A 15,530-nucleotide genomic window follows, 5' to 3' on the forward strand; every position below is an offset into this window, starting at 1 on the left:
GAACTAGTTCCAGGCTCCAAAGCTACAAAGAAATCTTATCTCAAAAAACAAAACAACCCCCCCCCCCAAATAAAAACATTTGGGGAACTGAGGCTGGCAACTGAGGTTCCTGGCCCACAGCCATTTCTCAGTGTAGTATATACTAAGCATAGTGTCCACTCTCGCTGGCTGGGACAGGTAGCACCTGCAGCAGGCGTCAGGGTTTGAGATGAATTGCCATGAGGCTCAAGAGAAGAAGGAGATGTGGTACTACACTCAGACTCCATGACAAAGCCAGAGCCTCTTTAGTGACCACAGAGTGTAAGGCTAAGGTCACCCTCTCTCGCCTAGAGAGGAAAGGACTCCCTATCATTGCCATGGAGTCTGGAACCCCATAGGCCTCCACTCATCTAGTCTTATCTGAGACCCAGGAAGATTCTCTGTGTGTGTGTCTGTTGTGTGTGTGCCTGTGTGTCTGTCTGTGTGTGTGTGCGTGTGCCTGTGTGTGTGCGTGTGTGTGTGTATGTCTGTCTGTGTGTGTGCGTGTGTGTGTGTGCTGCTGAGGCAGGACACGTAGCCCGGCAGAACCCCGGAAGAAGGAAGCTGTACAGGGTCTGTGGCTGGGCCCCTGGGATCCCCCAGCCGGGGACTTCCTCTTCCTCTCAGAGCAGGTGTAGCTGCCACAGCGTGACAGGGACTACACCCTGACCCCCCAACATGGAGGGGGCCAAGGGGCCTAGACTCAAAGACTTCCTGAGTGGGAGTCTGGCCACCTGGGTGAGGATCAGGTGGGAGGGCTGGGTGAGGAAGTGAGTGTCAGCACAGGCTGAGGGCCGGGGCGGTGGCTGGGATGTGTACAGTCTAGTGGGCAGAGGAGAGGGAGGTGGGGAGGGTCTAGGATCTGGGACCAGAGGCACTGGGGGCAGCGGTGAGGAGGGGGATCCTGTGTTGGGGCAGATCAGGGGCTCAGGACTGATTTACTGGTTGCTGGGAGTTTCCACCACTTCATCCAACCTCTCCTGTTTGGCCCAACAGGCGCTGGGACTGGCTGGGCTGGTGGGGGAGGCAGAGGAATCAGAGGAGACAGAGGAGGAGGATAAGGGGCCTCTTTGTACAGAGAAGAGATTCCAGCAGCTGAGTGATGGGGCCTTACTCCTTCGGGTGCTGGGCATCATGTAAGTGACATGGGGGTGGGGGAGGCGGGTCTGAGGGGAGTGGGGGGGAGGCGGGTCTGAGGGGAGGTGGCTGCGGAATGGTGGGAGGAGCCTGGGGGTGGAGGGTAAGGCCTGGGGGTGGGTGGGTCCTCAAACCAACCTCTCACCCATGTTCCTGGGGTGGCCACAGTGCTCCTAGTTCCCGAGGAGGAGGTCTTCGGATGATCAGGGGCCATGATGGTCCTGCAGCCTGTCGGATGTGGAACCTCCATCATCTGTGGGGACGACTGAGAGATTTCTATCAGGTAAGGCACTGGGAAAACCCGACAAGGAGCTTGGCAAGCTCTTGTGAAGGTGGCTTTCTTATTGTTGGCCTGTTCTAGGAGGAACTGCAGCTGCTGATCCTGTCACCGCCCCCAGACCTCCAGACATTGGGGTTTGACCCCCTTTCAGGTGCTGTCTCCTCAGGTGGTGTTGCCTTCTGCCCTCTGTCCCTGCCCCGTGCCCCTCCTTAACCCCTTGTGGCTTGTGCCCAGCAGAAGAGGCAGTGGACGAGCTGGAAGGCATGCTTCGGCTGTTGTTGGGGGCCTCAGTGCAGGTGAGGAGGGGAAGGGGGAACAGAATGGAGTTTGGACAGAAGGAGGGAGCCCTCTGTGTACCAGCTTTGGTCCTCCTGTCTACCGCAGTGTGAACACCGGGAGCTCTTCATCCGTCATATCCGGGGCCTTAGTCTTGATGTCCAGAGCGAGCTGGCTGTTGTAATCCAAGAGGTACTGATGCAGTCTAGAATTGATACAGTCTAGGGGTCTTGGTTGGGTTCGTTTTCTCTGCTGGTTAAAGAATTACAGGTAGGAAAGATCTGAAGGGCACCGGGTGGCAGCAGAGAAATCTCGTGCAGTTAAGAAAGGCGTTTATTGGGGTGAGCGAACACACGCAGCAGGACACACAGAGAAAAACCCGGGGCTTTACAGCCTCTGAGGAGTCCTGCTCCCCTACTTTAGGGCTGGTCATTTGAAGACCGATGGGATAGCTGACTGGTCAGAAACTGTTGTGCGGTATGCCCTGATCAGGCCTTGTTGAGTCAGAACATCAGCAGGGGGTCTGCTGGTGAGAGGCAAAAACTGCCAGGCTTTTGTCTCAGATCAGGAGGTTTGAGGAAGAAGATGGCTAGTTTGGAAATTTGCCACCACCTTTATTACCTAGTCATGCCTCCTCTCCCAGTCTGTCTGCCTACCAGGGAGTCTGTCTGACTCCTTGGTCTGTCAGTACTGTGGTGGGTGGCATGTGGGACTATCACGACCACTGAAGTGACCCTCACCACCCTTCTCCTTCTGATGTATTGTTCTCCATGCCCTCAGGTGACCCAGCCTGGTGCTGGTGTGGTACTGGCTCTGGCTGGACCAGAGTCTGGAGAGCTGGTGGCTGTGGAGCTGGAGATGCAGTTACGGAACCTGATGGGGACGATGTCCAGGCTGGTGCGAGAGCGTGATCTGGAGGCACAGGTAGGGGACAGGTAGGGAACAGGCAACAGTCACATGGAGCTGAGCAGGGGGTTGGGGTTCGGAGCCAGTCATAACCACGAGTGATTCTGTCGGGATTGGAAGGCTTACATGTAGAGGTTTTGGAAGGCGCCTCTTGACCTTTGCCTTCCCTCCAGCGGTTGGCTGAACTGCTTCTGGAGCGGGAGCCAACCCGCTTGCTGTTGCCAGAAGCTCCTGCTAATGCTTCTGCGGAGGGTCCCTCGCACCATCTGGCTCTGCAGCTGACCAACGCCAAGGCCCAGCTGAGACGACTGCGGCAGGAGGTGTGAGTGTCTGTAGGCTGGGGAAGGGGTCAATGGGACCCGGATGGGCCTCCAGCCTTGGGGGCGCGATAGGGCCCAGGTGCGGGTTTGCAGCTGGCAGACACTCTCCATCACTGCATCCCTTCAGGGAGGAGAAGGCGGAGCTGCTGCTGGACTCCCAAGCAGAGGTGCAGGGCTTGGAGGCTGAAATTCGAAGGCTTCGCCAGGAGGTGCGCTCCAATGTCCTCCACCACTGTCCCCTCCCCATCGCGGTCCCATTCTCCCAACAGTCCCTCACCTCTGTCCCGTGGCTGGCTGGTCCTAGTTCCATACCATTTGGCCCAGGCCCAGGCACTGTCCGGACAAGCCAAACGCGCCGAACTCTACCGCGAGGAGGCAGAGGCACTGCGCGAGCGGGTCGGCCGCCTGCCACGCCTGCAGGAGGAGCTGCGGCGCTGTCGTGAGAGGCTGCAGGCTGCCGAAGTCTTCAAGGGCCAACTGGAGGTGAGGTGGGGTCAGGGCTGTGGGCGGAGCACGCTGGGGGCGTGATCTGGAGGCGGGGCGTGCAGGAGGAGCCTGGCCAAGGGAGGAGTGGGTCCAACTTTTGTTGGGGAGACCTTACTAGCAGGGAGAAATGGGTGAGTATAAGGCAGTTGGAGTCTGAGACAAACCCTTTAGGATGGGCGTATGGAAGGGAGAAGAGGAGGAGACTATGGAAGGGCAGGTTTTGAAGGATGGGGCTGTGGGGAAAGCTGAGGAGTCTGCAGTGAGGCCCTAACAAGAAGGGGTGCTGATTAGGGTGGTCTGCAGGGATGTGGCCTTGGAAGGAGGTTCTGGAGGGGGTACGGGAGGGTGGGTCAGGAGCTTGGGAAGGGTACCTGGAGAGACCCTGGAGAGAGCTGCAGATGGAGGGAAGAGGTAGAAAAAGGAGGCAGGGTCTGAGGCCGTCCCTGGAGAAGGAATTGAGAACTGCAGGTGCTGAAGAGCATAGGGATTGCGGCTCACCAAGGATCCTCCCTGCTTTCCCACCAGGAGGAGCGGGTGCTTTCTGGGGCCCTGGAGGCCTCCAAGGCGATGCTGGAGGAACAGCTGGAGGTGGCCCGAGAGCGCTCAGCCAGGCTGCACGAGACCCAGCGGGAGAACCTGCTGCTGCGCACGAGGCTGGGCGAGGCCCATGCGGTGAGCTAGGTTGACCTGACCCTCTGCCCGTTGTCCCTGTTCTCCCATGACCCCAGTGATGCTCAGCTTTTCTCGAAGTGGTTCCTGTAGCTTGTTGGGACACCCAGACTTGCACATTTGGCCTGGGCCAGATGAAGAAGGCTGCCCTGACCCCATTCCTCCACACCCCAGGAACTGGACTCTCTGCGGCATCAGCTGGAGCAGCTGGTGGAGGAAAATGTGGAGCTGGAGCTGGAGCTTCAGAGGGGCCTGGAGCCACCCCCGAGTTCCCCTGGGGAGGGTGAGTGGGGTCTAGGGGTGGGGTGAGGTCTGGGGTGGAGGCAGACTACGAGTGGGGAGGACTTGTTTTCATGGCCTTACTAGGTCTCTGAGAGACGTTGATGGGGAGTCAGGGAGGGTGGGTAGAGTCCTGACTTGACCACACGCCCAGCTCCCCTACCAGGAACAGCACCCTCACTGCAAGATGAGGTGCGGGAAGCAGAGGCTGGGCGGCTGAGGACAGTGGAGCGGGAGAATCGGGAGCTTCGAGGCTTGTTGCAGATGCTCCAGGAGCAGCTTGGCAGTCAGGTAGGTCCCTCCAGCGTCCTTATCCTTGCTGGTTACCACCCTGACGACCCCTATCCAAATGCTCCCCTACACTGGCTCTCTCTCTCTCTCTCTCTCTCTCTCTCTCTCTCTCTCTCTCTCATATGTCCTCAGCACCCTCTGCTGGAGGAGCAGAGCAAGGACTCCGTGCTAGCTGTGCTCAATGGGGCTTCCCCAATTCCCCTGACCCCAGATCACAGCCTCAAAAACTGGGCTTGCCAGAGGGGAGATGAGGGCTCTGACTCCTTGGATCCGGCTTCCTCAGCGTCAGACTCTGACATCACGAGGTCACCTGAGTGTCCCCAGGCTCCTGATTCACACCCGGAGGTGATGGAGAGTTCTTTCAAGATGATTTCTCAGGATCCCCAAACCTCAGCCCTAACTCCTCAAGAATCAGACACTACTGTGGAGACACATGGGTCTCCAGAGAAGACCAGCCACAGAGTCTCACTCCAGGGCCCCACTGTCTTGGCCCCACCACTGGGTCCAGAGATGAGAACTGAGGTGCAGGAGTTTCTAGGAGAGACTGGAAGCAGGGAGGCTCTCCAAGGGGAATTGGTGCCTGAGGCCCAGGTCCCAAAACAGAAGAGCCCTCAGTGCAGGCCCAGATCTTCAGAGTTCAAACTCCCAGAGCCACTGAAGGATCAGGAGACGCTGGATCAGGAGGGGCTAGAATTGTCCAAGCATCAGACAGAGACAGGAGGGCAAGAACAGAGGCCCAAGGGGATGGTCAGCACACTAGTCCCTCAGAAACCGCTGCAGACCTCAGAAGAGGCTCCCGATGCCTGGTCCAGGGAGGAGTCAGTCCTAGGAGAGACCCTGGCCAGTGCTGTCCCAGAAGAGCAGGCCCTCAGAGAGGAGGTTGCACAATTAAGAAGGGAGGTTGTGGACCTTGAGGCTAAACTACAAGCCCAGGCCCAAAGACTGGAGGCCCGAAGTGCAGAGGCTATCTGCCTCTCTGAGGAGCTGGCCCAAGTACGCAGAGCAGAGGCTGAGGCGCACCAGGAGGCAGAGACCCAGGCTCGGGAGCAGGCCCGTCTGCGTGAAGCCCTGGACACAGCTATCCTGGAGCTGGAGGCTGCATCACGAGAGCGGGAGGCACTGGCAGAGGCACTAGCAGCAGCAGGCCGTGAGCGAAGGCAGTGGGAACGTGAGGGGCCCAGGCTGCGGGCTCAAGCTGAGGCCGCTGAGCAGCAGGTGCAGACTCTGGAGAGCCAGGTCCGTGGTCACCTGGAGGAGGCCGAGAGGGAGCATCTGGAGAAACAAGCCCTCAGGGAGGTATGTTGGGTACGGCAGTGGGTCAGGGATGTACATTGTGGGTTCCTTCACAGCACTGAGATGGGACAGAAGGTAGGAAGCCCAGGCCACTGTTGATGCTACAGGATGCAGCTGATGGTCAGTCCTTGATGGGGTAGGCTACAGGAGGGACTCACACTGCCAATCTGTGGTCTATTCTGCACTCAGTTGTGATAGCCTCTGCCCTTTTGCTCTGCCCCTCCTCCTGTATAAAACAAAGATGTTGTGCCTTGCAGCCCTCATAGTCTTTGGCAGACCGGGATAATTGTGGCAAGCACCTGGCTTATACCTGGCCAAGGCCTGCTGTAAGTGACCGAACAGTGGTTCCTCAAGAGCTGGATACGGGGTCCATTTTGTAGAGAGCTTGACTGGCATGCATGAAGCCTCAGGTCCATGTAAACAAGACATGGTGGCCCTCAGGTCCACGTGAACTAGGCACGGTGACACATGCGTGTTGTCTCAGCACTCAGGATGTGGAGGCAGAAGGATTAGAAGTTCAAGGTCATTGTTCTAGTTTGCTTTTCTGTTGCTGTGTTAAGTACCATGACCAAAAAAAAAAAAAAAAAAAAAAAAAAAGCAAGTTGGGTAGGAAAGGTTTTATTTTATCTATCACGAAGAAAGTCAGGGCAAGAATTCAAAGCCAGAACCTGGAGGCGGGAACTGAATGAAGCTGAGGCTGTGAAAGGGCCCTGTTTATTATTGGCTTCTCTTCTTAACTTCTCTTTTTTTTTTTTTGGTTTTTGAGACAGGGTTTCTCTGCAGCTTTGGAGCTTGTCCTGGAACTCACTCGTAGACCAGGCTGGCCTTGAACTCACAGAGATCCGCCTGTCTCTGCCCCCTGAATGCTGGGATTAAAGGCGTGCACCACCACAGCCCGGCTGCTTACTCACTTTTTCTATAACTCAGGACAATCTGTCCAGGGACGGCATCAGTCACAGTGGGCTGGGTTCTCCCACATTAATCGTTAACCAAGAAAATGCCTCACAGACTTCCTACAGACAATCTGACAGAGGCATTTTCTCAGCTGAGGCTCCTGATCTCAGATGAGTGACTTGTGTTAGGCACAGACATCCTTGACTATATGATGAGTTGGAGGCTAGCCTGGGCTACACGAGACTCTGTCCAGAGAGAAAACGAAAACATTTACTAGAGATGAAGTGTCCACAGAGTACCCAGGAGGGTGTGGAATGCCTGTCTGGGTGGGAGGGGCCTCCAGGGAAGGCCACCAAGATTCCACTTAACTGCTGAAAGATTAAGAGCTCTGATGAGGAGGGACGAAGACTTGAAGGCATTGGAGAGGCTGGGGGACCCAGAAAATGTCACAGCAGTGGCATGGGAAGCCTCAGGGGTTGAGTTTGAGGAGGGTCACCTTGGTGGATGGGAACCTGAGCCCCTCAAGAGGCAGTGGCAGTGGTAGCCATGGCAGGTAAGGCAGACAGGAGCACAGGGCCAGCGATGGAGGGGACAGAACGTCTAGGAAGACTTTGATTCATTTATCCATTCACACACTTTGTGAGGTCAGCCAAAGCTCTGTACCAGGCCGTGTGCTCAGCAGTGACCAGGTGGGGGGGAGACAGGACAGTGCAGGGAACCATGGGTCCATGCTGGACACACCAGGGAAGGCTTCCCGGAGGAGGCAGGGAGGAACAGATCTCAGTGTGAGTTAGAGATGTCAGGAGAGGTAAGGCTGAGGAGGAATTAAGCCGGGGTCTTGTTGGGTGTGGTGAAAGCTTCCTCTGTGCTGAGGGAGAAGCTGGGGCTTTTTGTGAGTGAATGGTACCTCTGGAGACTGGAGACCAAAATGGTCAGTCCCCATTGGGAGGCGAAGCCAAGGGCAGCAGGAGGCAATGGCAAGGGTGGGGGAGCTGTGGGCTGGGAACTGGGTGCCCCAGTGTGAGCAGTTTCCAGTCCCATCCCGGGGCACAGGCAAGACACTGAGGCTCAGACGAAGAATACCTTGCATCGGCCCCTCCCAGGGGTGAGGATGGGGAGCAGGATTGAGGGGCTGGTTGACACAAGGTGGGCACTGCCCATGGTAGCTATGGGGGTGATACATGGGGGAGTGAGAACTGATGCGCATGAGCCAATGAAGAGAGAGCATCTCTCTGGGGGACATACTGCAGGATGGGGCCTGAGATCTGTCAGTAAAGAACTGCATGAGGAACATGACTCTCTAAAGTGGAAACAAAGCTGCCTGCCCCTCCTGTGGTGGTGCATGCCTGCAGTCCTGCCCTTGGGAGGCGGAGGCGGGAGGATTGAGAGTTAGAGGCCAGCCTGAGCTGTATACCAGAGCCCCTGAGGCTAAAGAGGGGGCTAGATGTGGTGGTGCACACCTTTAATCCCAGCATTTGGGAGGCAGAGGCAGGTGGATCTCTGTGAGTTTGAGGCCAGCCTGGTCTACAAGAGCTAGTTCCAGGACAGCTAGGGTTGGTGGGGCTATAGCCAGAGCAGGGAGTGGGCAGGACCCTTGGTCTCCACTGGCCTCCACTTCATCTGCACTACAATTCTCTTACCTCTAGCAGTGCCAGGGCCGTAGTTGCCAGCCAGGCAGCAAGGCCTTATGGGAATTGTAATCCCCCCTCCTCCCCCCGAGACAGGGTTTCTTTGTGTAGTGCTGGCTGTCCTGGAACTCATTCTGTAGGCCAATCTGACTTTGAACTCAGAGATCTGCCTGCCTCTGCCTCCCAAGTGCTGGTTACAGGAGTGTGCCGCCACCACCGCCTGAATTGTGGGTTTTCACCCCGAGGCCATGCCCACATCTGTTGGGAACTGCAGTGCCCAGCGAGGACGTAGAGAGTTGTTAGCTAGGACGATGGTTTCAGAGGCTGGGTGTGGCCAGGGGCTGGTACACTCACCTTTGTTTAGGTTCATCTTCTAGGGTCCCCCAGGAGTCAGAATGGTTTGGCCTCCCTCCCCTCCCTTGGAATGTTGTGGCCCAACTGCCAAATGCCATAGCCCTGACCCGACCTCTGTGGCCCTACACTGTGGTTACCAAGACCCCGAGTTCCTGTTCTGACTGTTCTCAGTAGCCAGCTCTCTGTGGTGGAGGGGGGTTCTGCAGGCCTGTCTCCATTGAGCCCCTGCACATGGCTGGCGTGGCAGCTCGCGGGGCTCCTCAGCCTCCTGAGTCCATGAGAAACTATGGGCTTAAAGAGGTGAAGCCACCTGCATCTGTGCAACTCCGGGGCTGCTTCCACACCTACCAGAGTTAGGGGCCCACGCCTTTCATATCCATCCTGCAAGGCCACCGCACGCCACTTCCAGGTCTTTTAGACAAGGTCTCAAATCAAGCCTAGACCTCATTATGTAGCCCAGGCTGGCCTTAGCTTTGCAGTCATCTTCCTGCCTCAGCTTCCTGAGAGCTGGTGTTACAGATGTGAACCGCCATGCCCACCAGATGGGAACACAGAGATCCAAAGGATTAAAGACATTTGCCAGGGTAACAGAGCAAGGCAGAGTAGGAAAACCCCGTCTCAGTCCTGTCTAGCTTTCCTCTGTCTCTGGGGGACAGGTATGTTCCCCATTTTCATCCCCACCTGCTCTGCCTGCCCTCAGGAGCTAGAGAAGGCCATGGTACGGGGCCAGGAGCTGGGGGCCCGGCTGGAGCATCTGCAGCGAGAGCTGGAACAGGCAGCCTTGGAGCGCCAGGAGTTCCTTCGAGAGCAGGAGAGCCAGCACCAGAGGTGGGCACAGTGGTTGGGGACAGGGAGGGACAGGGAAGTAAGGACTGGGTGTTCAAGGTTTTTCCTGGTAGGTACCAGGGCCTGGAGCAGCGGCTGGAAGCTGAGCTGCAGGCAGCAGCCACCAGTAAGGAGGAGGCATTGATGGAGCTCAAGGCCCGATCCCTGAAGCTGGAGGAGGAGCTGATTCAGGTAAGGTTGTCCTGGGAACTGAGGTGCCAGCCCCTTGCCCCAACCTGGGAGTGGACAACCAGGGCCGCCAGGACTCAGGTCTTAGCTCTGAATTGGTGGCTAGCTGCTCACCTCACATGCTGGTGGGGCTGTTTCCTTCATTCCTTAAGTGGATGGAGCCTCTTCTTGGGGTGACTGCTCTGCTTTTTCTTGGGCTCCAATACTCCTATGAGTGCGAGGCACCTGTTACCTGTGTCCCTGGACCTTGTCCCTGCAGCTGCGACAGTACCCTGTGGGGCTGGCGACAGAGGTGAGACCTGAGCCTCGGACTGTGGAGACCCAGAGTGGCCGACTCATCGAGGTGGAGCGAAGTGTGAGTTGATAGAGCAGAGACTACCCAGGGGGTGGGAGGACTGGCCACTTAGCCACTGACACCCTTTTCTGGCAGAATGCCACACTGGCGGCCGAGAAGGCGGCTCTGCAGGGGCAGCTGCAGCACCTGGAGGGGCAGCTAGGGAGCCTGCAGGGCCGGGCACAGGAGCTCCTGCTACAGAGCCAGCGGGCACAGGAACACAGCAGCCGCCTGCAGGTGGGTGGCAGCCTAGGTCCATCGTCCCCTCCCCATTTGTATCGATTTGGGCCCTTTCCCATACTCTAGCCAGCTGCCCACCTGTTTCCACAGAACTTGTCCTCTGACCTCAGCCGTCCCAGTCTGCCTTCCCCATCTGTCCCCATCTCCATTCCCCATCACCTCACCCTCTCAGCCTTCTCGGCCATCCTAGCCGTTAGCCTTCACTGCCTTCCCTACTCTCTACCCGTTGGTCCCATCCCTGAGTCCGGCCTCTTGTATGGCCCAGCTTTTCCATGCCACCATGATGCCTCTCTACCGCCTTTAACCTCTTCCTGTTCTTCAGCTGTCCCTCTGCTTCCTCCGTAGCTTGACCTGTCCTCTGCCCTCTGGTCTCAGGTCACGCTTCTTATCCTTCTGGGCGGGGTGCCTACTGCCCTGGTTCTGCCCATTTGCTTCACCCTAGGTTGAAAAGTCTATGATGGAGATGCAGGGCCAGGAGTTGCACAGGAAGTTGGGGGTGCTAGAAGAGGAGGTGCGGGCAGCAAGACGGGCCCAGGAGGAGACTCGTGGGCAGCAGCAGGCTCTGCTTCGAGACCATGAGGCCCTGGCCCAGCTGCAGCGGAGACAAGAGACAGAGCTGGAGGGACTGCTGGGACGGCACCGAGATCTCAAGGCCAATATGCGCGCGCTGGAGCTGGCCCACCGCGAGCTGCAGGGCCGGTGAGACTCCCCAAGTGCCACTTCTCTCCCTGGCTTGGCCACTTGCCTGTCTCCCTCATTAGGTCTGACCCAGTGGGTAATTCCATACTTTGCATATCTACCCTATTGCTGATCTGTTTGGGGTGTGGGCTCCCCGACTTTGAGGCTAGGAACGGTAGCACCTGGCATGCGGTTCTGCTTTTGGGGGCTTTGCTGGGGTGTAGTGCTTATGCTTAGGAAGTGTCAGATTTCCTCACCGCCACAATGCAGTGCCTACTTGCCAAGGCTGAAGTCCCCTGTAGCCCTTTTGGCCTTGTCCATATAGGCATGAGCAGTTGCAGGCCCAGAGGGCCAGTGTGGAAGCACAAGAGGTGGCCTTACTGGCAGAGCGTGAGCGCCTGATGCAGGATGGGCAAAGGCAGCGGGGCCTGGAGGAGGAGCTGCGGAGACTTCAGAATGAGCACGACAGGTACCAGCTCTGGTTCAGGCTTGCCTCCCACTCCCCATATCAGTATTCCCGCAGGCGACGTGGGTTGGGGTGGGTTAGTCACTGCCCACTCTGTGTTCTGCTTCGCCTCCTCTCCGTGGGTGTGGCCCTCCTGTCTCTTGGAGAGCAGTTGTCTTTTGCTTCCAAAGAGCTCAGAAGCTACTGGCTGAGGTGTCTCGCGAGCGAGGGGAGCTCCAGGGTGAACGTGGGGAACTGCGGGGCCGCCTGGCGAGGCTGGAACTGGAGCGGGCACAGCTGGAGATGCAGAGCCAGCAGTTGCGTGAGTCCAACCAGCAGCTGGACCTGAGCGCCTGTAGGCTGACAACACAGTGCGAGGTGTGACGCAGTGTTAGGGCCGCCCAGGGAGGTCAAGGCAGGCAAGCCAAGCTGGGACAGTCTCGAGTCAGGCATTCATCCTGGCCTTGCTGCTGCCCACAGCTGCTGACCCAGCTTCGAAGCGCCCAGGAGGAAGAGAACAGGCAGCTGCTAGCTGAGGTACAGGCCCTGAGCCGGGAGAACCGAGAGCTGCTGGAGCGCAGTCTGGAGAGTCGCGACCACCTGCATCGAGAGCAGCGAGAATACCTGTGAGCATGCGCGGGACCAGGGCCACGCCCCCTGGTCCTTCAGGGAGCAACCTCCCCACCCCCACCCCGCCCAGGTCCTAGGAAAAGAACCCAGGCATAGGGGAGTTTTACCTGCAAAGTGGTTGCCCTGGGTTACACCTGTTTCTGCCAGGGCTTTGCCAGGATTTCTGTGAACCCATTCTCTCCTCTTTCTACCAGGGACCAGCTTAATGCTCTACGCCGGGAGAAGCAGAAGCTGGTGGAGAAGATCATGGACCAGTACCGCGTCCTGGAACCTGGGCCCCTGCCCCGCACCAAGTGAGGCCCCATCTTCTGGAATGGGATCCTGCTAACCGTCCTACCTCTGACCCCCAGTTTCCTAAAAGCCAGACTGGGATGCAGGTCTTAGTGAGGGTTTTCCTGGCCCTTTTCATCCCCTGACACGACTCTCCTTTCCCTCCTTCTCCTGTTCCCTTATCCCTTCTTATGCCCTCTTGCCCCCAGGAAGGGCAGCTGGCTGGCAGACAAGGTGAAGCGGCTGATTCGGCCCCGGAGGGAGGGGGCCCTCCATGGGGGGCCACGCCTGGGGGCCGATGGGGCTGGCAGCACGGAGAGCCTGGGGGGCCCCCTGGAGACGGAGCTCCCTGAGGGCAGGGAGGCAGATGGGACAGGTGGGTTTGAGGGCCTGGTGACCAGGATGCCCCTATCCTATGTCTCCCATCCTTGGCATCTCCTTACTATCTGGCCTGCACATGTGCCTCTGAGACTTTTCCTGCTACCTGCTTCCAGCCTGCCTTGATGATGTTGGCTGCTCTGTCTCTGGGCCTGCAAAGTCCCCTGTCTGCCTCCTCCTTTCTACCTATATTGCCTTCTCCCCATTTCTACACAACCCACACCAAGCCTAAGACCTCATAGCGGTAGGGCACATTGATGGTACAAAAGGAACCTGAGGACCAGATAGTGGGAGGTGCCTTGTTCATGGCCACACATTGAGCTGTGAGCCAGCAACACATTGGCTAGGCTCTTCTGCCAGGTCCCTTCTCTCCTACATTCTGCTCCTCTTTCTGCCCTGTGCAGCTTCACCCACTGGCTTCTCTGTTTGACTGGCCTCTCCCTGTACGTTGATGACACCCAACCCCTCCACATATGCCTCTCACAGGGTCCTTGTCACCGGCACCCATGCGCCGTGCCCAGAGCTCTCTCTGCTTGGGAGATGAGACCCTGGCAGGTGGGCAGCGGCGGAGACTCAGCTCCCGGTTCCCTGTTGGGCGAAGCTCTGAGTCATTCAGTCCAGGGGACACCCCAAGGCAGCGATTCCGACAGCGCAGGCCAGGCCCCCTGGGGGCACCCAGTGCCCATAGCAAAGGTGAGATATAGAGTCCCTGAATATGAGCCCCCATCATCCTCCAGTGGACCCTGCCCCTTTGGGGAGGAGATTCATTCCTGTTAGTCTCTGTGCCCTGTGTGCCTCACCCACCACTGCCTGGCACCATGGCCCAGTGGCTACCTTTTGATTCCCAGGATCTGGTGTGGAATGGGATGGCTCCATTAAGACCCTCCCGGAACATGAAACAGATGCCAGTCGAGAGGGTGAGTTGGGGGTCCCTGGCAAGTCTTATCACCAATTCTCTCTTCTGATGGGGAAGGATCCCCTACCAAACACCAGATGGTGCACTCCTGGGGATATGGCAGAGAGTATTTTGGTGTAGGGAGACAGACAGTAAACACTGCCTGAAAATACCCACTGTCTACAGCAGCCTGAGCTGATAGCAATACAGTGTGAACAGGGCATACCCACTGTCTACAGCAGCCAGCACTGATAGCGATACAGTGTGAACAGGGCATGCGTGGCACATGCCAGTCATCCCAGGAGCTGGGAGGCTGAGTTAGAAGGATTGAAAGGTCAAGCCCAGCGTAGACTCTATGACAAGACCCTGTCTTAAATGGGGGGGGGGAGAAATATGTTGTTGTGAGCTACGTGTGTATTTTTTCTTCCTTTTTAGCAGAAAACAAAGAGACAGGTACAAGGCTTTTACGGCATGACTCATTTAACTCCATCTGCCTAGACAATTACCACTTTCAATGTGTACTCAGTACAAAAAATTACAAATGAGATTTTCTTTTTAAAATTATTTTACTTGTTTGCTATTAGGATGAAAGGAAAAATTATTTTACTTTTTGAGACAGAGTCTCACTGTGCAGCCTGGCTGGTCTTACTGTATAGACCAGAGTTTGAAGCCAGGTTCAGACTCGAAAATATTTGCCTGTCTTTGCCCCATGAGTGCTAAGGTTACAGGCATGACCCACCATGTCCAGACAGGCATGACCCACCATGTCCAGCTCAAGACTTTCCTTTCTTTTCTAGGTTAGTGTTCAACTCATTCTCCTGCCTCTACCTACCCTGCACCTGCCTATGCCTTACTATTTCTTTGTTCTTTTGACACAGTCTTGTTATATAGCACAAGATGGTCCAGAACTCACTGTGTAGCCCAGGCTGGCCACAAATGTGTGGCAATCCTCCTGCCTCAGCTTTCTCAGTTCTGGGATAAAGGTTGTGTGTCACCACACCAATTTATTTTTTCATACCAAGTTTTTAAAGTCTATCAAGCTTTTCACATGTAGGCATTTAACAGTGTGGGCTCAGCCCCAGCATGTTAGCAGTACTATAGCACTGGGAAGAAGTAAGTGTGTGTGTGTGTGTGTGTGTGTGTGTGTGTGTGTGTGTGTACAGGCTGGGATTTGAAGGAGGAAGCTGGTTGGGGACAGGCTTCAGAGAGGAGCTGAAGTTTAGGGACAGCCTGGAGGCAGAAAGGAGCACGGGGTGGAGGGATAGCCGGTGGGTAAACGTCCCAGAGTCCCGTGGGCCACCTTGACTGCTGGGCATCTTCCTGGAGTGGAAGCCTGAGCCCAGCTTTTCTCTCTAGCCCTCCAGGAGCAGAAACCGGAGAAACAACCCCTTACCCCTTCCCTCAGCCAGTGACGCTGAGGTGACAGGAGGCTTAGGAGAGCAGCCTCCTCCTCATTGCACCATCGGTGGGTCTCCCAGGCAACCCAAGTGCCGTGGTACCCAGGGACCTCGAGAAGAGTCCTTGAACAGAGAGGCCTGGACTCCCAGGCCCCCCACAACCTGTACTGGGGCCCTGCGAAGGAACTGGGACAAGTCTGTGGGCAGGGACTATGACTGGTCCCAACAGGTTGCTCATGTCCGGGGTTCTTGCTCTGCCACACAGCCATCATGGAGGAGACGATCTCTAGGGGATGCCCCAGCTGAAGGAGGCTGGCAAGAGTGGGCAAGAGAGCCCTGTGCCCGGTCTAGATGGGACGTCAAGGCCCATTCTCTGGGGACAAGCTGGGCTGATATCTAAGCCTTGCTGGGGACATGT

General features: G+C 56.9%; 1 protein-coding gene across 1 annotated transcript; it reads left to right on the top strand.

The window, feature by feature from the left end:
- The first annotated feature begins 669 nt into the window (after positions 1–669).
- Positions 670–15,530, top strand: Ccdc88b (coiled-coil domain containing 88B). Its single transcript, XM_057777635.1, has 27 exons — positions 670–756; positions 1,015–1,154; positions 1,324–1,438; positions 1,517–1,586; positions 1,673–1,731; positions 1,820–1,903; positions 2,492–2,635; positions 2,791–2,939; positions 3,065–3,146; positions 3,262–3,420; positions 3,949–4,095; positions 4,267–4,375; positions 4,526–4,662; positions 4,795–5,958; positions 9,532–9,659; positions 9,731–9,848; positions 10,105–10,200; positions 10,276–10,416; positions 10,862–11,118; positions 11,423–11,566; positions 11,734–11,920; positions 12,023–12,168; positions 12,367–12,465; positions 12,652–12,818; positions 13,307–13,513; positions 13,669–13,737; positions 15,072–15,530. Exons 1-27 carry the CDS (start codon positions 697–699, stop codon positions 15,125–15,127), a joined length of 4,434 nt encoding a protein of 1,477 aa, XP_057633618.1. The 5' UTR covers positions 670–696; the 3' UTR covers positions 15,128–15,530.

Source organism: Chionomys nivalis, chromosome 8 (genome assembly GCF_950005125.1).
Source record: "Chionomys nivalis chromosome 8, mChiNiv1.1, whole genome shotgun sequence".
In the NCBI taxonomy this organism is placed as follows: Eukaryota; Metazoa; Chordata; class Mammalia; order Rodentia; family Cricetidae; genus Chionomys; species Chionomys nivalis.